General features: G+C 41.0%; 1 protein-coding gene across 1 annotated transcript in view; it reads left to right on the plus strand.

Moving 5' to 3' along the window:
* snd1 (staphylococcal nuclease and tudor domain containing 1) overlaps positions 1-23927 on the plus strand; it is a 275137-nt gene that overhangs the window by 71093 nt on the left and 180117 nt on the right. Inside the window, exons 14-15 of the mRNA XM_061714247.1 lie at positions 1739-1811; positions 9096-9237. Coding sequence (XP_061570231.1) covers positions 1739-1811; positions 9096-9237 — 215 coding nt within the window. The remainder of the gene's footprint in view (positions 1-1738; positions 1812-9095; positions 9238-23927) is intronic.

The raw sequence follows: 23927 nt of genomic DNA on the forward strand, positions 1-23927 counted from the left end.
CGGGGAGATTTAGTACAAGCTTTATTACTCCGCCGTAGATTAAGATCTGCTTGCTGTAGGTGGAGGAGATGCAGCCTCAACCTCTTTTTATAGGATTAACGCTTTGTCTCCCTCTTTCTGGTTACCTGCCCTCTTTTCTCCTGCTATTCCGCCTCTTCCTCCCATCGTGCCCTTGTCTGCGGCTTAGCTGCTTTCACTTTCGTCCTTCTCTGGCCTTGATCTTCTGGGTCTTCTCTCTTCTCTTCTCACCCCCCTCCTCTCCTCCATCCCTCCTCTCTCCTCGCTGCTCTTTGTCCCTGGTGGGGTTCTATTAGAGTTGATGAGAGGTTTCTGCGTACAGCCCTGCTTGTATTTTTAGTTCCCGCTGCGCAGAGCCGGTGGCCCGCAGCCTTGCAGGACCCTCCTCCCGGCTGTTAGATGCACATCTATACGGTCGATGCTCGCGTGCACGAACATGTTCTGTCTCCGAGGCAGCGGTCTCCGTCACGGAGAGGGAGCGCTGGCACGATGGCTGCTGCAGCCACAGGTCCTCTTTCTTCTTCCTCTTTCTTCTTCTTCTTCTTCTTCTCTGACCTCTGAGGCTTTTCAAAGCAGCTCTCGGCGTCCGAATACACATCTCATGTCTCTGCTTTTCTCATTTAACATTTATTCCAATAAGTTCTCTTTTATAATGATTCCTCGGTCGCCCCTTTTTCATCTTCAGCCCTTAATTTCCCTCCACGGAGGATTGCATCACCCTGCTGGACTGGAGCTCTTCAGATCTTCAGTGGCTTTTCTGCCTCGTACTGTCTTCATGTAAAGAATCTAGCCATGTTTTTTCTTATAAAGATACATATATATTTTTTTAATCTCTTTATTAAACAGCAGTATTAGTATTAGGGCCAGGCAGGAGAAAAATAAAAATATTTTAGAGGGAGATTTTTTTTCATTATGCACCTCGAGAAAAAAGTCGTAATGTTGAGATTAATGTTGAAGTACAATTTCGAGAAAAAAGTCGAAATGTTGAGAAAAAAGTCAAAATTTTGTGAATAAAGTTGAAATGTTGAGAAAAAAGGCAAAATTTAGACTTTATTCACGAAGTTTTGACTTTATTTTGAAATTGTATTTCAACATTAATCTCGACATCTCAATTTTTTTCTTGAAATTGTATTTCAACATTAATCTCGACATTGCGTCTTTTTTTTCCTCAAAGTGCACAATAAAAAAAAAATCTTCCCCTCTCAAATATTTGTTTTCTCCTGCCTGGCCCTAATACTCTTCCGTACAAAACAGTTACATTCTTGGCTTAAAACAGATTTAAAAAAAAAAAAATTACATTTCCAATTAACCCCCACCCCTCAGAACATTTCTGTGTCTTCCATTATTGAGTAATTTATTTACAAATATACATCTTACACCAAAAAAGGGGACAGAAATAATAGTTATAATGACAAATAAAAATACTACCGTTAAACAGTAACAAAACAACCATAACAAATGTATATGCATACACATATTCCTACCATCCAGAGAGGAAAGAAGAATAAATAAAGAAGGCTAACACGAATTATGTGCTTTACTTCTGTAGGTCTTGGCTGTCAGATCTCAATGCTTTACCCTCAGGGACTCTCAGGAAGTGTCTTGAGCTTTTCAAAATAAATTATTAATGGATTCCAAATATTATAAAACCATCATTCGACCCTCATAAAGATGTTTTGAGATGTCTGTGTTCATGGTTTTTACTGTTTTTCATGTGCAGGGCCATCAAGAACGGGAAAGGTCTGCACAGCAAGAAGGAGGTTCCCATCCACAGAGTCGCCGACATCTCTGGGGTACGTGTTCCGTTCACGATGAAAGCTTCTCTGTGACGCCGATAAATGGGATAAACATCCACGTTCTCTTACTCTAATGTGCCCTGGCTATAATTAGGATGAAATCTTCATAAATGCAGACTCTTAAAGGCACGTTAGGCCAGCGATTCTCAGAATCGTCCCTGTAAATGGCATCTAAAAATAAGCAGCATTAATGGAAACATCACGGGTGCTCGGTCCCGGCTTGTTTACGTGTGGCCGGGGGCTCGATGGAGGGGCGAGCCGTCGTTTGGCTAATGACGCCTGATCGGGAGTCCTCATCGGATGAACATTAGCGCGAGAGAACCATTAAATCTCGCAGTAATGGCTGATTGGTACGCATCATTTTTTTTAAAAGCCTGCCTCTTTGTTTGCACGACCCGGGAACACGTCTTCTTCTTCGCTGGTATACAGTTTGTTTATTTGGATCCACCATTAGATACAGCAAATATGCAGTAGCTATTCTTCCTAGGGTCCTAATATTACATTTTCAAACAATATTTTCATCTTAGACACATATTATAGACAATACACTTCCATAACATTCATATTAACAATCCTTTCATACAGCAGCTCTATTATTTACTTCTTGATGGAAGAAAAATAAACCAATACTTCAATAAAAATACAAGAAAAAAAGTGGAGAGACAAAACAAAACTCTCCTTACCTTTTGGGATCTCGGATAATTCAACTCAATTCACCAGAGAGAAGCACTTAACATAACTGTCTTCAATGTCTTCATATGTAAACACATATATTTTCAATTTCTTGTTAAAGAAACTTCTATTATTATTTGAAATTAAAAAGCTTGGTAATAAATTCCATGCCACAGTTGGTGTTAACTTCTAGCTCTTTGTCCACGTACATGTTTTCCTTCCTTAAGTTTTTTTTCTAACCTGTCCAGGCCGTATCAAATATGGGATGACATAAAAGTGAGAACCGTAACCCTGTCGTTTACGCTGTCGCCATGACAAAACGGCGAAGTTCGGTGTCTTGTAAAAATCTATAAATTGCTGTAAAATCCAGATCGTTCAGTCACCCCCGAAAGTGAACTATTTAATAAGGTTTTCATCCTGAACACAAGGGTATATACATTTTTCATCACATTGCGTGCTCTATTTACGGATTCGTTCATCCAATCAAAATAAAATCTGCACATATTATTGTCACAAGGGTCTTTATCAACTGTATCATGAATATAAGTCATAACTTGAACGTAGCGGCCGTCCTTCGCAATTAAATGGGAAGTACCCGATTTCTGGTACCTACACATTAAAATTAAAATATTAAAAATCTCTTGTTTGTCGTAGGGCAGTGAAATTGTAGGATCAAATGCCTTTCGACATGACAAAAAAAAATGGAACACATGGTGTGTGGAGAAGTTTTTCAAAATATGAAATCATGACCAAACAAATCATAACTTTGTCATACTTGGTCTAGTTAACTTCCAAATCTGCACAGAGGCCAGAAGCCTATAAGCTAGTTTCTTCATCATTGTATGAAGCTTTAAAAAAAAAAAAAAAAAAAAAAGAGTCTGAAATGAGATAAACACAGGAAAAAACGGGCCCACAAGCCTTTGGAATCTGCGAGAGAGAAAACAACCAGAAACGGGAACCGGCAGAGACACAAACAACAACCAGTCCAGGTCTCTTCCTTTAATCGCTTAAATGCAGCACAGACACACGAGAAACCTGAGTAGCTGGACAAAACCGGCGCGTCTGTTTGCTCATAAGCTTCCCGTTTGCTCATTATTCCGAGCAGCCACTAGTCGGTCCGCTTGAGCAACCTCAGCCACAACTTTAATAAAAATCAGCTCTTTTTTGTGCTACTTTTATTTATCAGCTCCAGAAAACTTCGGGTCAAATTAATCTGACACAGAAGTTTAAAAAGAAACGAAAAAAAAGAAAAAAGTCTGAGTGCTTCCAGCAGACTTTGTGATCCTTTGTACAGTTTGTAAAAAGCTTTCTAAAGTGTTAAACCAGTGCGTTTGAGCGGAGACCCGGGTCATTAACTTTTTTTTTTTCTTCTTTTTTTCTGGTGCATCTAAACTTTTAATGGTTTAAACTCCTTAAACACAAGCAGGACTTTTAGTATCAAGGTAATAAGTTTAACATCAGCACATTAATGATCTCAGATGCTTTATATTTCCCGTTGCCAGTGGCGTTACCTCCCCCCGTCTTATTGTGTCAACGGCACAGATAAATGATTAAAGCCTGTGAACATAACGATGACGGGGAGTTGCAGTGCTGACACGGCAGCTTGGTTATTTCATTAGAGGGATGAACCGGACCACGTTGGGAGCGGAGACCTGACTTGGGAGTGGTTATCATGGCTGGATGGAGGATGTTCTCAATAATTGATGAACTTTAATAAAAGTGAGAAGATGAGCTGTGCGGAGCCCTACTCTCTCGACTGAACTTTACATCTCGCTTGTTAAAACGATCCCACATTAAAGCCGCGAGGGTCTGTCCTTTTAAAAAAAAATTGTAATACATTTTATTGTTTTTAATGTAGACAATACAAGATACAAAAACAAACCCCGGCCCCCTTTACCCGTCAGAGCACACGCAAGTTACAGATTTACAGTAATCCCTCGCTATAGAGGGAATGTGCATGACGTCACAGATGCGACTTCACAGCGGGTTTCGCCCACTGTGTGGCAGAAAGACTGAGTGTCAGCGTAAACTTTCAGTTTGAGCAACTGGAAAACATCTAAAATGGGAAAGAGCTGTTGTGCGATCGACTGTACTAGATCGACTGTATAGATTTAGCAAGAAATGAGTTATCGTTTTACAGATTGACAAAAAATAAGCTTAAGAGAGACAAATTGATCGCTGCAATTCACAGAAACAACTGGATTCCAGGCACCGAAACGTGGATTTGTAGCAGGTAATGTCAGGGGCGGGGCTGATCGCTGCAATTTGAAGCCTTGTATAGTAATTGTAAAAAAAAAAATAAAGGTTACTACTTCACAGATTTCACCTATCACGGGTTCTTCGCGAAAAACGAGGGATTACTGTATTCAGACAAATAAAAAGTAAAAAAAAAACATTGTCATAATGATCAGAACAATAATAGTAATGACATATATATATATATATATATATATATATATATATATATATATATATATATATATATATGACTAACAAGATAAAAATAATAGTTATAAAAATTCAGAAAACATGTTTTGGAGAATATTTGCAAACTTAAATTTGGCCTACTGTTTTACGTACATGTACATATTAAACCGTAACGTTATTGACACGCAGGAAGTGAAGAAGCGGGGAGACTGTTTAGCCAATCAGAATGCAGAACACAATGCAAATCTGTGTAGCAGCGAGATGTGAAAGAGAGGGATTACTGTATATATTCTAGGAAAGGTGTCCAAATTTATGATGAACTTACTAAACTTAATAAACTTATAACTAAATAACTTATAAATAACTCAACCCTGCCCATTACAAGGGCTTGTAACCTCTCTTGAGGGAGGGGGTTAACAATCTCCTGGTACCAAAGGGCGTCAGTTTCCCCGAGGGAACCTTGCAAAGGGATTAATAGTCATCTGAATCTGAATGGGGCACTTGGTGGAAGAGTTTTGATCCAGTTTTGCACTTTCAACGAGGAACAGGGTCCCTACTTAATCTAAGGTGTGGTTTGTTTGTGTGGCTTGGCCCACGCCGCTGCAGAGCTCAGTGTCAGTGGGTTCAGGTCAGATTATTAATCCCTTTGGGAGTTTCTCTCAGGGAAACTGACATCTCCATCTCACTCACTCAGCACTGTCATATACAAATCAAACACCCATATAAAGATAAAAATAAGAATAGAAAGTGCAGTGCCATGAATAGAAAAGAAATAAGTGTTATGGACAGTAGCGGAACATATCAGAGCCGGGCCCTTTGCAGCCTGGAGCCTCTCGTCATTCAGCCCCGGGGATGAATCGCTGCTAACAACGTCAGGTTCATCTCGCACAGGAGGAGGATTAGAGCCAACAAAATATGCATCTAGCTTGGGCAATTTGGCTTTTTCTTGCTCCCTTTTTTCTTTTTCTTTGCGTTTTATCGCTCCACTTTTGTGTTTCTAACTCCCGCTCATGTTTATGCTGTAGGATTACTGCGTTCTGTTGACAAGTGATCGATGAAGACGTTGATAGACGGCTGTTGATGACCAACCATTTTACATTTGGAGATTCACTTGCAATTTTTGTTTTAATGTTAACTGTGAGTGTGAAAATCTCAGCACAACATATTATACAATGCTTTATACCTAATATGAACCAAGTGGTGCCACAAAGGGGCCCCATTGGGCCCTGGGCCGGGGGAGTACTGCCCCCCCCAGCCCCCCCTGAAGCCTCGCCCCTGGTTATGTAATATTGCACAAAGTTATTGCACAGTCCGGTCTGTTGTTGGTCAGACTGACTGACTGACCCCCCCACAGTCCCTCTGTTCTTCAGTCAGTCTGACCAACAACAAACCGGACTGTCAGCATTGTTATGCAGATGCAAACCCCCCCCTCTAGCTTCCCTGCCAGTCTCCAGGAAGACATGCATGATCTGCAGCACCGTCTAGGATCGTTGCCAGCAATTGTTCACGTGAAAGAGAGAGAGAGGAAGCGCACGCTTGCAGCAGTTGTTTGGCGAGGTTAATGTAATGAGCGTTTTAATAAAAGGCCCCAAGAATAGCAACGCTGCACACCGACCCTGATACACTCCCTGCATCGTTCCCCCCCCCCGATACACGCCGGTTGAAGGGGTTGGAGTGGGACGGAGGCACAAATAGAGCAGGGATGGGTTTCTAAAGGTACGGTGTGGGAGACGCAGCTCTTGACTCACCTCCAGCCTCTAAAGGTTGCATAATGAGGTTGTCCTGTTCCTCTTCCCCCCCCTCTCCTGGCTCAGCCCACGAACACTGCAGGTGCTGTGGATGTTTGTGAGAACGAGTGGCGTCTCCCACTCACCAGGGTTATTTCTGCTTCCAGTGGGAGGAGTTCAGGTGGTTCATCCTGTGGCTGAAGCGATTCAGCCCCACTTCGGTCCTGACGTGTTTTTTCATATTAGTGTTGATGTTTTTTTGGGGGTGTTATGAGAGATTTAGAGTTTAAAAAATGTATTGCAGCAAATGGAGAAGTAATTTGTTTGCTTTGGCCGACTCATGTGTCGTTGTTTCTGTCAGCCTGTTTCAATTTTAGTTTTAGTCTAGTCTTTGGGTCAAGTTATCATTTTAGTTTTTATTAGTTTTAGTCACGTTCATTCTCCTTTTAGTCGTGTCAAGTTTCAGTCGAGTAAAAGTCTGAGCATTTTAGTCTTATTTTAGTCAGAATTGTCCATTTTAGTCTAGTTTTAGTCAAAGATTGTATTTAGCCAAACCCATTTTACAATTCAAACAAGGTTATCTTATTATATTATTGTTACCTTATAGGCTCAAGAATACATTAATTCCAGATACAGAAGACTCTAATTTGAGTTTACAACATATTTATTTTTCCACATTTCTCCCCGTCTTTTTCTTTTCCGACGACACATTGGGTTTTCTTTTCCACGTCTATGTAGGAAAGTGTATCCAAAGATGGTTCTTCTTCTTCTCCCAGCACCAGAGCAGATATATATCTATATGATATATAAGTTTATTACGGATCTTTGTTATAACATTTCGTTTTGGTCAAAGAAAATGGAGACACATTTTAGCAGAGTTTTATTTTGTAATCTACATTTTAGTCTGGTTTTTATTCCTCTACGATATTGCATTATATATTTAATTATCGTTATCGTCACATGACCAGCAATTTGGTTGCGTCTTGTTTTCCTCTGATAAAGGTTCGGTGATGACGTTATTTAGTCATAATTTTCGTTGATGAAAGTAACTTTCCTCTCTTCCTCACATAAACACCACCCGGGCCCTGACTCATCGTTGTTGAGCCTCCATCCTTATGCCCGGAGTAGGCACATCATTCCTCTTCTTCTTCTTCTCCTCCTTGCATGAGTCCTCCCCGGCCCGGCCTGAACACACGATTTAGCTCGGCTTGTAATTTTGGCCCAAATACACCGATAAGTTAGTGACTCAGCCCTGCAGACGGGGATGGGAGGGAGGAGAGGATTATTTTGGAATTCATGAGGTTCAAGACGTGTCACCGAGAAGTGAGGCAGACTTCATTAGGCGGAAACGGGGAGATAAAGATGTCTGGAAAAAGTACACCAAAGCTCAGGCCACATTTACACATAGCAGGGTATTTACAAAAATTGATATTTCCCCCTCTACGTTTTGAAAAATACCATCATTTACACGAACCTGCATAAATACGCTGTTAAGGTGCTATGAACAGCCAAACCTACAGGGGGCAGTGTAATGAGAAGATAAAGTCATGCTAGCCCAGGGGAGGGCAACCCCCCTCTTTAGTGCTGGCCTAGTGGCTCCTGGAGCTTTTTCAAAAATGTTTGACTTTTTTTTTTCCTTTTTTCTTTTTTTCCTTTTTTTCCCTTTTTTTCCTTTCCTTTTTAATCTCAACACTTCGATTTTTTTTTCTCGACATTTCGACTTTTTTCTCGAGATTGTACTTCAACATTAATCTCGACATTTCGACTTTTTTCTCGACATTTCGACTTTTTTCTCGAAGTGCATAATGAAAAAAAAATCTTCCCCCAGTTATAACTAATATAGATACATACAGCATTTGTTGCCTTCCTTCTAAGGCTTATACAAGACATTTTTTGCGGCTCCAGACATATTTGTTTGTGTTTTTGGTCCAATATTGCCCCTTTTCAACATTTTGGGTTGCCGACCCCTGTGCTAGCCAATCAAAATCCTGGAAAAAAACGTCAACAAATGACACGTGTAACTCCCAGTTACTTCCAAGATGGAACGGGAGTCTTTGGTTTGGAGTGACAGAGAAGTGGAGTTCCTTTTTTAGTGTGACTTTAGAATATAAAACAGGTAAAATACAAGAAAATATTAACGGTGGCCAAACAAATTGTAAACACAGGTCACACAAATGACGCTGGTGACGTTTCTGGCGCATAATGTGACGTTCTGAAGCCTAAATGTCCGTTTCTCTCTGTTTACAAGCAAACGTGAAAACAGAGTTTTTGCAAATCTCCACTTTGGCCGGAGTTTTCAGAAATGATCGTTTTTGGTGACTTTGAGCTTCGTTTTCCTGTAAACGAACGACCAAAACGCATGAAGACACCACCGTTTTTGCTACGTGTAAACGGGGCCTCAGTGGGATTTCAAATAAATGTTAATGCCGGCGTCTTCTCTCTCCGCACCCGTCAGGAGACGCAGAAAGCCAAGCAGTTCCTGCCCTTCCTGCAGAGAGCGGGCCGGTCGGAGGCCGTGGTGGAACACGTCTTCAGCGGCTCCCGCCTCAAGCTGTACATGCCCAAAGAAACCTGCCTCATCACCTTCCTGCTCGCCGGTGAGTACCGCCATCGTCTTATTCCCTCACGACTCCTCACCGTCACCTGTTCAGGCAGGTGCTTCTGCTGAGTCATTTTGTTCCTGGAGCACCGAGCAGCCGGTGCTGACTGCAGGGGCGCCGTGTTTGGAGCCGGCGTTGCCCAGCAGCCGTGCCAGATGTGTTGGCAACGCCGGCTTCAAACCGAGTGAGCTGTGCTCCTCATCATCTAACGAGGGTGTGGGGGGGTCGTCACCGAGGACGTATCACCCACAAATTACAAACCAAGCTGCCACAACAAGTTTAGATGCATCAGTCGTGTATATGTGCAACGCTGGCCACTGTATCCTATAAAACTAATTATAATCAAGGGCTGGCTGTCTGTGAGATGATAACAGAACCGTCTGACAGCCGGGCCGCCGTCAGCCCACACAGGCCTGACGAGACGGAGTGGGTATTTAAAACCACAAAAAAAACATGAGGCAGATGAAATCAGTTGAGTTTCTCTGCATTTTGTGCCAAATAAAGTGATGAGGTGGTTATTTGTTGGGTCGTGGAGGAACGTCCTGCCAGGTTCTGATGTTTTTATAGCTGTGACATGTTGTTGTCATGGTAATGTGTCCAGTGGTTCTCAACCTTTTTGGGGTTCCGGACCCCAAAAAATGCAAATTTGTGATCAACTCTTAGGACCCCAAGTTGCTGAGCGTCCCAATCAGTTCCTGTAAATCCCAACATGATGTATTGTTTTGCCGTCTGTTGTCTTTTTCAAGTTGGCTACGTTCGGAACAAGCAGCCTTTTTTTTTTTTAATAAGAGCATTATCTACTTCTTTTTTCTTCTTCTTCGTATTCTTCTTTGTTTTTGTTTTTACATTATTGCTATTTCAAGCACTAACATTGCAAGTTAATGAGTGTTCCAACAGCTTTCTGCATAATTTCACAATAAAAGCGTTTTAAAGAACTGACGGGTGAAACACTAGGGGGGGCTCTTAATTTGAAAAGCATGCGAATGTGTTACGTTCGTATCAATAATGTCATGCAGTAACTTCAACAATGCAAACCGGTGCAAGATTTCTTATTAAAATACAATGAATGATGATTGAAAGAGAAAAAGGTCATGTGACCCTCTGTAGTTTAGGTAGATAAAGATCTCGCTCACATTTGAGTAAAATGATCTGTTTCTATAAATATCAGCTGATCTTTTTAAAAATATATATATTTTATTATCAGGGACCCCTTGCAGTTACACCACAGACCACTAGGGGGCCGTGGACCCACGGTCGAGAATCACTGATCTAATCAATATGTAACTTTTCTTTTTGTCCAAGAAATAACTATTTTCAGATTTGACTGCAAATTTGAAAAAAGTGCATTTTATACAAAAAAATTAAAAAAATCTCATGGCAACTTGATGTTTTATTTCAATTTATGTATGAGAGGAACAATAAGCAGCGAGGCTGCATATTTGATAGCCGTGTGTGGTTTACAAATCTTCATTAGCGGCAGACGAAAGCTGCTTCTCTTCACCACGACTGATGGACTTATCACTCCTGCATTCAAAACGTCTCTTTATTTATTCCACTTCGCTCTGACATTTGTCTCCCAGACAGCTTCTCTCCGTTTCCAGCCCAACAAAGACTCCATATTTATGGCCAACGTGGAGATTTGGTTTAATTACGCGTAGCTGAATCATTCATGCCTGAAATAATTTTTGCTCTGATTGTTTCTGGTATCCACTGGTGGGGTTGTAATTGTCTTTTTTGTAATTGCCTTTTTTGTAATTGCCTTTTTTGCATTTTGTTTGTTTTTGAAATGATCTCATCAAAAAAAAAAAAAAAAGAGAAGGGGTGCCACCAGCATATACATGCGCTAGTTAGCGCTGACATTTCCCTCTCCCATTAAGAGCTGGGGCTGTCAGGCGACGCTCCGTCTTTACGTAGTCGTCCTTTTAAATCTGAATCAATTATGTCAGAGGTTGTTTGCAGATGTTCCTGATTGGGATGGAGGGAATCTCCCCAGATGGTTTCCCCACCTGTCAATCAAACAGCTGCCCAGTCACCCGACTAGTTTATGAAGCTGTGTCTTTTCTTTTTTTTTTTAAATTTTGTTTCACACAAATACAAGGATGAAGAAAAAAAACAAAAAAAAAACAACAAAAAAATTCACATACAAGGAAAATATAGGGCTTGGTCGTCTTGATGTCACCACTTGGCGGAGCCGCAATTTTGGGCCCTGTCCCAATACTCCCCCTACCCCTACTTTTCAGCCCTACCCCTAAATTTTGCACGTTCCCATGAGGGTAGTGGTGTCCAATTCCTTTTTTCACCTAGGGTAGTGGAGAAAACTAGTGTAGTGGCTATGAATCTGTCCCTACGGATCGAGGGTTTTCGGATGCACACTAGTTTGATCTAGGGACAGAAAAATTTCCCAGAATGCTTTCGGTCGTCATTTGCGGACTGAATTAAAAAAAAAAAAAAAAACATGGCGGACATTTCTTATTTTTTAGTGAATAAAATCAATATTTTGAGTTAGTTTCTGCATAATGCGTTTTGATTACATTTCTAGCGAGAAATATATATTTTACATTCATAATAATCACTCAGTGAATGTACATAATCACTTGTTTGCCTGTTGTTGCAAAGATCACGCCAGAATAAAGTCTGATTTATGGTTCCACGTTACACCAACGCGCGCCGTACGCCGTACCCTACGCCGTAGGCGCTGCGTCGATTTAACACGGACCCATAAATCGGCTCCGGAGCCGGCAGGCAGAAATCTCGAAATTTTTGGAGCAAATTTCTTAACAGGCGTAGCTACAACTGATAGATTTCATCCATCAAACCATCATTATCTTCCTAAATGATTTATTTCAGCCAGCGGTAATTCTCCACAGAGCTGCAGGTTTCTCCCCGGGATGACGGCACAGGTTGACCCGGCGATCACGTCTGTTCTCCGGCTGCTGCTGCTCCGGGCCGGCAGCTCTTCTCATCTCCGAAAACATCGGGTCAAATTTCTTAACAGGTGTTATTTGGATAAACTGAGCCCAGGTTGGGGATCTTAACGGTTACTTTTACGCCTGAAAAAATATTAAAACTTTAAAGGAGCATGAGGCAGGATTGAGGCAGGATTTATGAAAAAGAATTCTTATACGTTTTAAGTTTTCTAGTAATAATGTCAGATGAAGCGTTCCAAACCAAAAAGAATGATTCCTCTAGTGTATCTCTCCGTTACCTTGAACAGGCTGTGTGCTGCAAAATGTGCTGCAATTCCGGGCCGGAATTTCCCGCGCTGTCCTGCGGATGTGACGTCACATGATGCTGCATGCACGTTCTCCCCGTTCTCCCGTGCCGGCTTCACTGTTGGCTGCAGTACCCCCAACGGCCGTCGTGGTGAAGGGTGGCGCTAGAGAGTCTCATTTCTTAAAAGGAGCCTCATGCTCCTTTAATAAAGTGGCATATTAACAGCGCTACAGCTACAAATTAAATTAAAACAGCTTTTGGCTCTCAGCTTCCTGATTAGTGGTGGTGCTGAAAGTAGGGGTAGTGGGAGTATTGGGACAGGCCCCTGGGAAGATTTCAAGTGCCCTAAAATCTGTCTCTTCTTTTTTAGGGCTAGTGAAAGAAAGTAGGGGGAGTATTGGGATTGGGCCTAACTTGTCATCAATCAGGGTGTTTGATTCGTGCACGACGTCTCAAACGAGCGGCCCGATCGTTGCAGCGCGAGCGAGCGTCACGGCTGATCCGGTACGTTCAGTTCACACCGTCACAACTCCTCAGTCTGCTGCTGAGGCCCGGCCGACTCCTGCAAACTGGCACCAACCACCACGTTTCTGTCAGACCTTGATTTAATAAAGTTCATTTGTTCCACGGCTTTACAATTTAATTAGCTGGTTCTTTTTGTCGGACAAGAATATTTAGCTTTTTATTAAATACCTGAAATGACGGGTGATGGGTGACTCTGAAGAAGGCGAAAGGAATCGCCGAAACATGTCAGGTATTTAAAAAAAGAATGATTAAATTAAATGTCAGAGCTTGTTCATGAGCCCGAGCAGAAACTATGAAATTGCTTTTATTCTGGTGGAGAAGATTTAACAGCAACAGATCTGTGCCGTCATGAGTCCAGGTTAACCATCAGGGATCTAAGAGAGCCTCTTCTCTCTTCATTTTTACCTTTTTCTTCTTCTCCTTGTAGTGATATTTGCTTGTCGTCTCCTTTTCTTCTCCTTACATCTCAGTTGTTTTCTTCTGTCTTGTATTTGTGTTATTAAACGGTGTCTGGTGAGCCGTGACCCGAGGAGTTAAATGTGTTTATTCTCTATTTTTATTATTTTATTTGGTGATAAATGTCGGGCCTTTAACTGTCCATGAAATGAGGACGCCCATGTTGAAACCTCCGGTACCAGCTCGTCTTCCTCCTGCCGGTTATCTCGGTCTCATAAACCCGTCTTCACCGCGGGCTGCGCTGAGAACGGAGATAAAGCTGCTGACGCTCGTTTATCTGCACACCTCTCACGCCGCCAGATTCTCTTATGGAAAATACAATTTATTGTCTTATATTTCACATTTCTAGCAATGTTTCAACAGGTTTGATTGAGTGGTGCCTGCTGGACGAGGTTACACGTAAACGCTTTCACGAAACTTGTATACAAGACTTTCATCTGAACTGTTAAAACTTTTCACACTGTTGATTTGACATAAAAGATTCAAACGTGTGACGGCTGCGTTTACTCGTCTGAAGTCATGAATTAATTCATTGCAGTCATAATCCTTTCTTTCTTGAGGCTCCACACATTTTCTGCATGTGAAGGTAAACGTATAGTGAGCAGACAGTTACAAGGGATTTGAAGGAGCCTGATCTTTGCAGGTCAAGATGTATTTACATATAAATCGGTGTTTGTAAGGTTTGTAGAGTGATTTAATAAAGTGAGTCATTGATGGATTCAGCAGTACAATAGGAACATGAGAGTGAGGAAACAGTAGCAGGATGGCTGCGGGTCCTTTTTTGAAAGTCTTAAAATTACTTTTAGTGAAAATAAGGCCTTTTAAATGTCTTAATTTGTCTTAAATCTCAATCCAAGGGTCTTAATTTTTTTTTCTTGGCTGAAAAATATAGGACTGGGTGGGTTGATAAAACTTGGGCTGCTTTTCCCGGTTTTTACTAAATATTTAAGAGAAATTGTTAACAAAAAAGTTTCCATTATGGCAGAGAAAAGTAGAAACTTACACAATAAACTCACTAGTATTTGATTTGCTTTAATCTACTCAATTTAATTGTAGTCTTTGTTTGGAGCCTGAACTTTTTTTGACTTCATTTCCTTATGACTTGAAAGTTATTCTGCATTTAATAATTGATGGTTTTAACAAAGAGAATGTATGATTCGGGCTGGTTTTTCATTATTTCAGTGAGTTTTACATCGCGTTTGGGCTGGAACCTGTCAGATCTGGCAACCTCGACCTCAGCGCTGGATTTCCTAGTGACTTGTCTTTTTGGTCTTGAATTATGTTTGAAAATGGTATTAAAAAGTCTTAAATTGAACTTGGTAAAACCTGTATTCACCCGGAATAGTGTTTTAAGATTTTTCTTTCAGCAAATATAAAGTACATTGTTCTTTTTTGACAAAATGATTCTGGCATGAAAATGTGGAAGTCAAGTCAAACAAATTGTAGATTTCTCCAGGGCAGTTGTCACACATACATGCAACTGAAGCAGCCCAGTAAAATTCACATAAAGATGCCGCCCGGATGTGGAAATGGAGAAAGTATTTGAATTAGTGAGAAAAAAAGAGGCATTTGTGGCTTCAGATACATTTAATCTTCTAAATTCAGTTGAAATCTGTAGTTTCTTTTCAGAAAAAAAAGAAAAGACGGCCGTATCAATGTAATGACTATATTTACTTCAGTCCTATTCAGGGTCACATCTTTTTGATGGAGTAAACAGAGCAGATAAATCAGAGGAAATATTGGAATGATGCTGCGTTAGTCATCCGTTTCATTAGCTGCTTTTCCCCCGTTTGTTGTCTTCTGAGTTTTTGTTTCTGTATTTTTGTTCTTCAAAACTGTGGGAGGCCGTCGAAGAGCGAACCGCTTACTGTAACAAAACAACTTATGTAATTCAGCTCATGATGCTTAAAAAAACATTTAACTGTGTTTGTCAGCGCAGGAGCAGGTTTCTGCTTCTCTTCTAGATGTGATCTGTGTCCCGATTTAATGTGGCTTTCGACTTCTTGCTGGTGTTTCCTCGGGGAAACGCATCGGAGAAGGGAACAGAGGTTCAGGGGTCGTCACCTTCTTCTTCCAGGAAAGGGATTTGGTAAACTTGTAGTCATGACCACCTAAACTGAGACTAGTTCAGTTCAAGACCAAAAACAAACCTAGTAATGTCCTGATCCTGCGTGATTGTAGAACATCAGCTCCATCCTGGTTCAGCTAGTTTCCATATGAGCTTGTTTTCAACTGCAGCTCAATAACACAGAGAAGTGGATGATGATGTTGAACTCACTATAAATGTTTCCATCCATCAGCTGAGATCAGATATGTGTGGCGACTGCACTACCGCTATTTCTACACTATTGGAGGATTGACTCCAGTGCTTTTAAGGATTGACACGACTACTAACTAGTCCCAAAGTCCTCTAGCAGAATAACCAGCTCCAACACCCCCCTCCACCTCAGGAAAGGAATGAATAGTAAATGTTACTGATTTAAATTGGACTGAATTTGGAGATCGAACCTGAATTTTAAATATTAAAGATTGAAATTAATTTATTCACCACTATAGTAATCAGATTACACCGTATATCAGCATCACTGAAATGGACCTGATGCTTAATCAATCACAATATCAAATATTATTCATATATTTATTCAAACAAGGCCGTTATAAACACAAAACTGTAATTAAATACAGACACATGTAGATGCACCAAAACATTAAATCAGATGCAAAATACAAATAGTTTAAAAAACTGTACATTAACAAGAGGAAGAACTGCTGATACCAGATTCTGTCACCTTGGTGCAACGGCATCTCAATTATCCGAGACCTGCAGAGACCCAGAGACCAGAGACAAGACCAGGACCACAGAAAGTGGTTTCTAGAACTCTTGGGTTCGGTTTACGGTGAAGGGAAGTGGGAAAACCACAGTTCCTGTGAAGTGCATGGCTGTAAAGGCCCGTTTAAACGAAGGAAGACCAGGCAGTGAAACAGGCCGTAAAGGTTTATTTTCTTCATGGCTCTCAGAGTTTGAGACGGAGGCCACGGCAGGTGAAGTGTCCTCGGAGAAGTTGCTCAAAGTTGCACCGAGGAGCAGACTGTCAAAGAGATGAAACAGCCATCACTCCAGCGCCGGGACGGCTGGCGTCAGCGAGGAGCATTAGCCACCGTCCTCCGGGTGCCTTGGCACCGTTTGCTGGATTTATTTTGTATATCCCATCTGTTTTTTATTGCGTATGTTTATATGCAGGGTCGCCGCGGTTCCTTAAAAAGTCTTAAATCCCATTTTGCTAAAATAAGGCCTTTAAATGTCTTAATTTGTCTTAGATATCAATCCAAGGGTCTTAATTTTAGAGGGAATGTATACAGTCATTAAAAAGTTTATTTCATCGTTTTGAGGAGAATCTCCTGTGGAGGTTCTAAAGTGTTGCCAGGTTGGGCACGTTTCAGCTCAGTTGGGCTGGAAAAATATATATTCGGTCTGCTTTTCCTGGTTTTTACTAAATATATAGGAGAAATTAATAACAAAAAAGTTTCTATTATGGCAGAGAAAAGTAGAAACGTACACAATAAACTCAGTGATATTTTATTTGCTTTAATCTGCTCAATTTAATTGTAGTCTTTGTTTGGAGCCTGAATTTTTTTTAGGGTGTTTAGTGGTGTTGTGAACCTTGAAATGTATTATGCATTTAATAATTGACGGTTTTAAAATAGAGAATGTTTGATTCGGGCTGGTTTTTCTGTATTTTTGCGGGTTTTACATGGCATTTGGGCTGGAATCTGTCAGCCAGATCTGGCAACCTCGACCTCAGCGCTGGATTTTCTTAGTGACTTGTCTTTTTGGTCTTAAATTTAGTTTGAAAATGGTATTTAAAAAGTCTTAAATTTACCTCGGTCAAACCTGTAGACCCCCTAATATGTGTATAAAATGCTAAATACACAGCTGGTGGTTATCTGATTTTATTTATTAGGTGGCAAGTCCTCAAATATGAGATGGCTTCACAAACCTAAACAGGGCTCAACTAATGTTTAACTTTCATAAATGGCAAATCAAGTGGATGCGTGATTTACAGGAACCTGCACTTCGGTGGCCGATGCAAAGGAACGCCTCGGTAGAGGAGTTGGTCATTTATTCGTTCAGCCTCCTTCTTTGTCAAACCCATTGTCTCCACAATAAAGTCCCCGATGCTTTTGTGCGGCGCGGAGGAACGAGCGGAGCTTTGTCTAAGCCTTGTCTGAGGTAATGGGGCTTTACATTAGAGAGCCGCCGCGAGACGGCGGCGAGGCAGCAAGATGGATCGGGAGGATAAAACCGAGCGGTAGTCAAACCAAACACGCCGATTTTCCTTAACGGCATGCTCTTTTATGGTCCTCCCACTGACCCCCCCCTTCAAAAAAACTCCCTCTATCCTGACGTGAACCCACCGCCCTCTTTACCCAACAGTTGTGGAAGGACAACCAGGATTAATGAGATGGAGATTTAAGTGGATGCTGGAGTCGGATCTCCTCCCCTGGAAATAAGAGAAGTGCGTTCAATGCTAATTACAGCCGTCAACAGCTGTCAGAAACCAACATTTGGTTCCTTCACGACTTCAGAGAGAAAGCTCCGGTGTTTCTACCTGCAGACGCACAGTCAGCATCTGGCAGCTTAGCAGCAAACGCCTCTCACACTGATCAACATTCACATCATCAGCATAGGAATCTGCAACATGATGTATGTTTGGATAAGCTGCACATTATCACACGACGGCACATCTGGCTTCGGAGACGGAGTCGGAGAGGTCGACTCCAGACATCGGATTAGTCGGAAAACGGTCCCAAAGTTGAGAAACGTTAAAAAAAAGATGCTTGTTTTTTTTGAAAATGTAAAAATATAAGCTTGAATCAGTGGATTCTGAAAGTGTTCACGACTTATGTTTAAATAATTCAGTACATCTACATGCATTAACAGAAAGTCGGATTGTTGCCTTAATCCATATCCAAGTTTTAGCAGGCGTGTAAACACCTTAGCCGACCTGAAGTCGAACCCAACTGAAGCTCTTTAGATCGAGCTTTTAGTGCCAGATAATTCGTCCTAATCCAAGTTATTCCAGCATGTACACCAACCCACGCTTAGCCGAGCTACTGACCGCCCCGGGACCCCCTTCAGGCAGTGATGACAAAGTTAAAGCCAAAATATCAACACAGTAGGAGAAGAAGAACAAAGAAGGAACCAGAAGAATGCCAACGTAAAAGTATGTGTGGCGCCACCTAGTGTCACGGAGTCATACGCACCTCAGTCAATAATCGTTTGTCTTCTCTGGATTTCTGGGAAATTCCATTTTAATCCTAAACTAGATTGTTGCCAACAGCTGGATTTAGATGCATGTATCCGCACTGAGTAACCCTGAGCCTGTAGAGTTACACCCAGAGGCTACTTAACCAACATTTTTAGCTTTAATAACATTAGAAAGACGTCCAAAGTTGCCCAAATGGACCTCGTGTCTTGCCAGGAGAATAACGTTTTACTAAAACGCAACTTAACCAAAGTTCAAACAGTAGTTTTAATAATCTTAGCGAGCAATTTGTCCAGGAGAGAGGAATAAAATCATGGGATATGCAAAAAGTGAGTTAAAAAAAACACCCCAAATACATTTAGAACTACAAATTAACCTTCTTATGTTGTTTCCTCCTCCCATATCCGGGCTTGGGACCAGCAACAGTGACCTAGAATAGACATCAGTACTTGCAGATCAATAAGAGCCAGCACCAGTCTCATGCAGAAATAGACCAGTTGCAGTTACTCAACTGGCCACTAGGGGCTCCGACAGCGCGTCCACATTAAAATGTCCAACTTTTGAGCAGAAACATATTTAAACCTAAATTAAGTTTTTTGTCAGAAATTCGTGAATAAATTCTTGATATTAAACCTCTGAGTCGAACGCGCCTCACTCAATAATTCGATTGTCTTCTCACGCGTGTAAACTTGGATTTCTCTGAAACTCCAGTTTAATCCTCAGCTAGATTGTTGCCGATAGCTGGATTTAGATGCATGTAACCACACTGAGTGAATCTGAGTCTGTATAGTTACACCCAGAGGCTACTTAACCAACATTTGTAGCTTTAATAACATTAGAAAGACGTCCAAAGTTGCCCAAATGGGCCGTGACAAGACAAAATCAGTTTTTTTTTTTTTATCGTGTCTCACCAGGAGAATAAAGTTTTACTAAGGCGCAACTTAACCAAAGTTCAAACAGTAATTTCAATAATCTTAGCAAGCCATCGCCAGGACCATCTCCAGCTCTCGTTACTAAAACGAGATCTCAGATCGGAGCCTCGCAGATCAAACCCGGTGATGGGAGTGATGTCCTCTGGATTGACGTGAGCGGGCTCTTCAGGCGAGACTGAGGAGCAGCTGTACGGCAGCCTCCCCCGAACCATCGGTGCACGTCTCGTCTGTCCCACGGATCAGATAAGATGGATATCCTGCAGTTTGACCCAGATGTTTATCGTGGTGTCGGGCCCGAGCGGCGGATCTGAGCGTATCTAAGAGTAGGGTGAAGCTGGCAGGTCTAAGTGGCTCCTCGGCTGGCTGGAAGTGCTGCAGTGGGGGGGCGGGATGCCACGAGTGCATTAAAGGAAGTGTTTTTTCTTTATGATATGTATCTGTAATTATTATCTTAGCATCTGCACCCATCTTGACCCCCTTGACTTCCTCTTTCTTGGTATATTTCACTTCCTCAAGTTCTTTTTTGTCACTTTAAATGGCTTGGACTGGCTTGCAAAGTGTTGCTCTTTTGTCCCTGCAAAGCCTGTGTACTTCCTGTGCTTTGCAATTAAAGTTGACTTCTTTGTGCATTACTTTTGTGATTTCTTTTTCTTTTTTCGGGGGGTGGTGGGGGGATTATGCTTCTGGAGAAACACAATTCCGGCCCTTATCGTGGCTCCAGCCAACCCAAGCAGAAACTCGTATCTCCCTCTCTGCAATTACTTCATACACCAATTTTTGGTAACTGCGTGCACTCTTTTCCCCTCAAAGCCTTCATGTCTCGTCTTTTTCTTTTCTTTTTTCCACTTTATTATGCATCCTTCATCTCCCGCTGTCCTTTGTTTTATTCAGCCGGCGTCGCGGTCGCCGAGTCCAGCGTGCAAGACGCCTGTAAATACTTTCAGTTCTTGTCCATCAGCGTCTCTTCTTCCTCTCTGCTGTTGAGAAACCTTTAGTTTTTATCACATTTCTGTTATTAAACTTTTTATTAGAGAAATAAAGTCAGTTATACAAGTTGCACATTGTTACAGTATCAATCGAGTACTTTTTTTCATAAAAAAAGAGAAAAAAGAAGAGGTGGAGGAGAAAATAAAAAATTAATCAATCGATGAAAAAATAAAACAAATCATCAATCAAAATCCGATGTACAGTCAATCCAAAACTAAAACCAAATAAATAAATCAAAAAGATAGATCAAAAAGAAAATGCATTTGTTAGGGAATAAAATAAATAAATGAAATAATAAAATAAAAAAAAAAATAAAAAATTCTTTGGTACACCATCAGCACAAGTTATCGGTTTTTATCACATTTTATAGAACTTGACTAGTGATGCACGATATTACCAGTAGCATATCCGTAAGGCCTCAATAACGGCCAAAAAAATGCTGTATCGGTATCAAAATGATGTCAAAATAAACAATAATAAAAAAAAAAAAAATTACCGATAAAATTTGTTCGCCTCAAAAAGCTTTACTTTAATATGAAAAATACAAACATATTAATTATCGGAATCAGTATAGACAGATATGACCCTAAAATATCGGATATCGGTCATAATTTAAATATCGTGCATCTCTACTTTAGACTATAGAAAATTACGGAGGCGTTCTGCATTCACTTGGATCTAAAAATGTTTGTTTTTCCAGGTAATTTTTTGCGTCCAATATTTTAAGCCATCTTCACCACCAAAAGGTGCCTGAATGCATTTATTTTATAAACATCATCTTGTAGCCATGGAGACACATCGGTCCAACTCCTCCTGGAGAAACATTGCTATGTAGAGGAGATCTGAACGGGCTTTCCGTCTGAACAACCCCAAAGTCCTCAGGTGTCTCAAAAAGTCACAAACTAATGTTGATACCATCTATACCAGTGATTCTTAACCATAGGGCCGCGGCCCACACTTGGGCCGCGAGCGCCATCTAGTGGGCCGCGAAAGAAATTCAGTTTTGTAAGTGTGGGCCGCGGGGGCCGCGGGACTGCATAGCAACTCCCGACCAAATGAGGAGAAGAAGACACTCAGCTAGCTCTAGGTGTAATAGTAAGAGAAATGGTGTGTATTTATAGAGAAAATCCTTCATTTTGCACAGAGTAGGTTTAGATCCGCCAGGATTAGGGATCGATTACTTGGGTCTGCGCCCAGAGCGAGCGAGCGCGGCGGGATCATTTATCCTGACTCGTCCGCACAGCCGGGGACGTCGGTGCCGCTCGGGCGGTGGGCTCCATCGTTACTGCTGAAGGATTGTACATGTAGATGTGTCTGCTGCTGGACTGGACTGTTGTTCGGGCTCGCAAAAGCATCGGAAAGTGACTCTGCTGCAGCGGCCAGAGAGCTGCGGGTTCTGCCCGGCCGTCTCAGCTGATCAGGCTCGGATGAAATCCGACACGCGCAGTCCTGACAACTTATTAATGTAAATAAAACTTAGTAAGTTACTTAGTAAGTAATTAGCTTGACTCTTACAGAGATGAGAAGCCTAACAGGTGGAAAGGGAAGTTCAACCCGGAATGGACAGATTCATCCTGGTTCAGTCTTCCCACTGGGACAAAACCAGTGTCTCATACGATCAGAGACCGTGGCGTTCAAAGTGCGAAAGTGAAACGCCACTGAAACAAAACACAAAGTTTTTCATCAAACATATCCACTCAAGTCTGAACTGAAGTCACAGAAAATAAGCTGACCATCTTAAACATGTTTGGGTCCACATACAGGTGTGAAGCAGCTTTCTCCACAATGAACATAATTAAAACTAAATATCGTTCCAGGTTCATCAATGAGCACCTTCTCATGTGCATGAGATTCTGACACCATCCAGCCCAGATTTAAAGTCCTGGCAGGAGAAATTAGAGCTCAGTTCTCTCACTGAACGACAGAAAGTGAGGGCATAAGATTAAGGGGAAGAAAGAAAAACTGCAAAACTTTTAAATTGCTAAGATGTGTTTATATTAATTTATTATAAAAATGTGTTGAGACAATTAACAAAGAAAAGGGGAAATTCAAACTGCTGGTAAAGAAATAAAATAAGATAGCATTTGAAAAATAAAATAAAATCTTATTTATTTATTTTATTTTTAAGAGAAAAAAATGTGTAATTGAAGTTACACATGTTAATGGGCAAATATGTACTTTTTTAATATAACAGTCAGATGCAGATGTTGATACAACTATGAGGCTACTTGAATATATATATATATATATATATATATATATATATATATTTATTATGATGTTCTGGACCTTCGCTGCTATACAGTGTTAATATTTAACGGGCCTCGGGCCACTCTGTACTGAAAAAATTGGGCCCCAAGGTCAGAAAGGTTAAGAACCCCTGATCTATACGACCTAAAGACGGGACTCTCTCCCACAGTCTTAAACCCAGATCACAGTAAAACTTGATTAAACCAAACAAGTCGGTCGTGTTTGCTTCCATTAAATCAAGCTTAAACTGGGAAAGCAAAGGACAAAATTACCACAAAGAATTGCAGTGAAAAACTAAGCATTTTTTTTTTATTTTTCTCCAAGTGAATGAAACACGCTCCCGTAGTAAATATCAGCAGGTAATTTGCAGTAAAAATGTTGAACCACGGTCTGATTGATGGAGACTGCGTTTCCAGTGCGTTTGTTGGTCAGTCAATTATACTTGTTGAGAACAGTTTGTTGTAATCTTTTAATCTTGAACATTTACACCTTGCAAAGCTCACATTTCTTCTGTTGGGTTTTAAAAACAGGTTAGCCTCGTCTCTTAAGGACAGTTTACTGAACCGAGTGTTTCCTGGGTCATTTTCTCTCCCGCTGCCAGTGTGAAGGGCAGAAATGTATATAACTAGTTTATCTGTATAAAGGACAAGGCTCAAATCAGCAGCCAAGGCTGAGACTCACCTGGTCCTCGAGCGCCGCTCTTAAAACACTGAGTAAATTTTTGTCCGTCTGTGTTTAGGGAAACATTTTACATGATATAATTTCATAAATGCATAAATTAATTCTTGTCACACCCATTTCTTTAATGTACTTCTGAGAAAAGTACAGGAGAAAGGAAAAACCCTCAGAGGCTCCAGCCTTGGATATTGTTGCATTTGAAATTTAAATTTTTATTTCAAACATGAAACAGTAGTGAAAACAAAACAATAATAATAAAATAAATAAATGTAAATAAGAAAATAAAAAACAAAAATATAAATAAAAACATGCATCCATCATAATTAACATGCTCGAAAAGGAGTAGGAAGAAGTAAAAACGTATTAAATCCTACCCCCT

Source organism: Cololabis saira, chromosome 23, assembly GCF_033807715.1.
Source record: "Cololabis saira isolate AMF1-May2022 chromosome 23, fColSai1.1, whole genome shotgun sequence".
Taxonomy (NCBI): domain Eukaryota; kingdom Metazoa; phylum Chordata; class Actinopteri; order Beloniformes; family Belonidae; genus Cololabis; species Cololabis saira.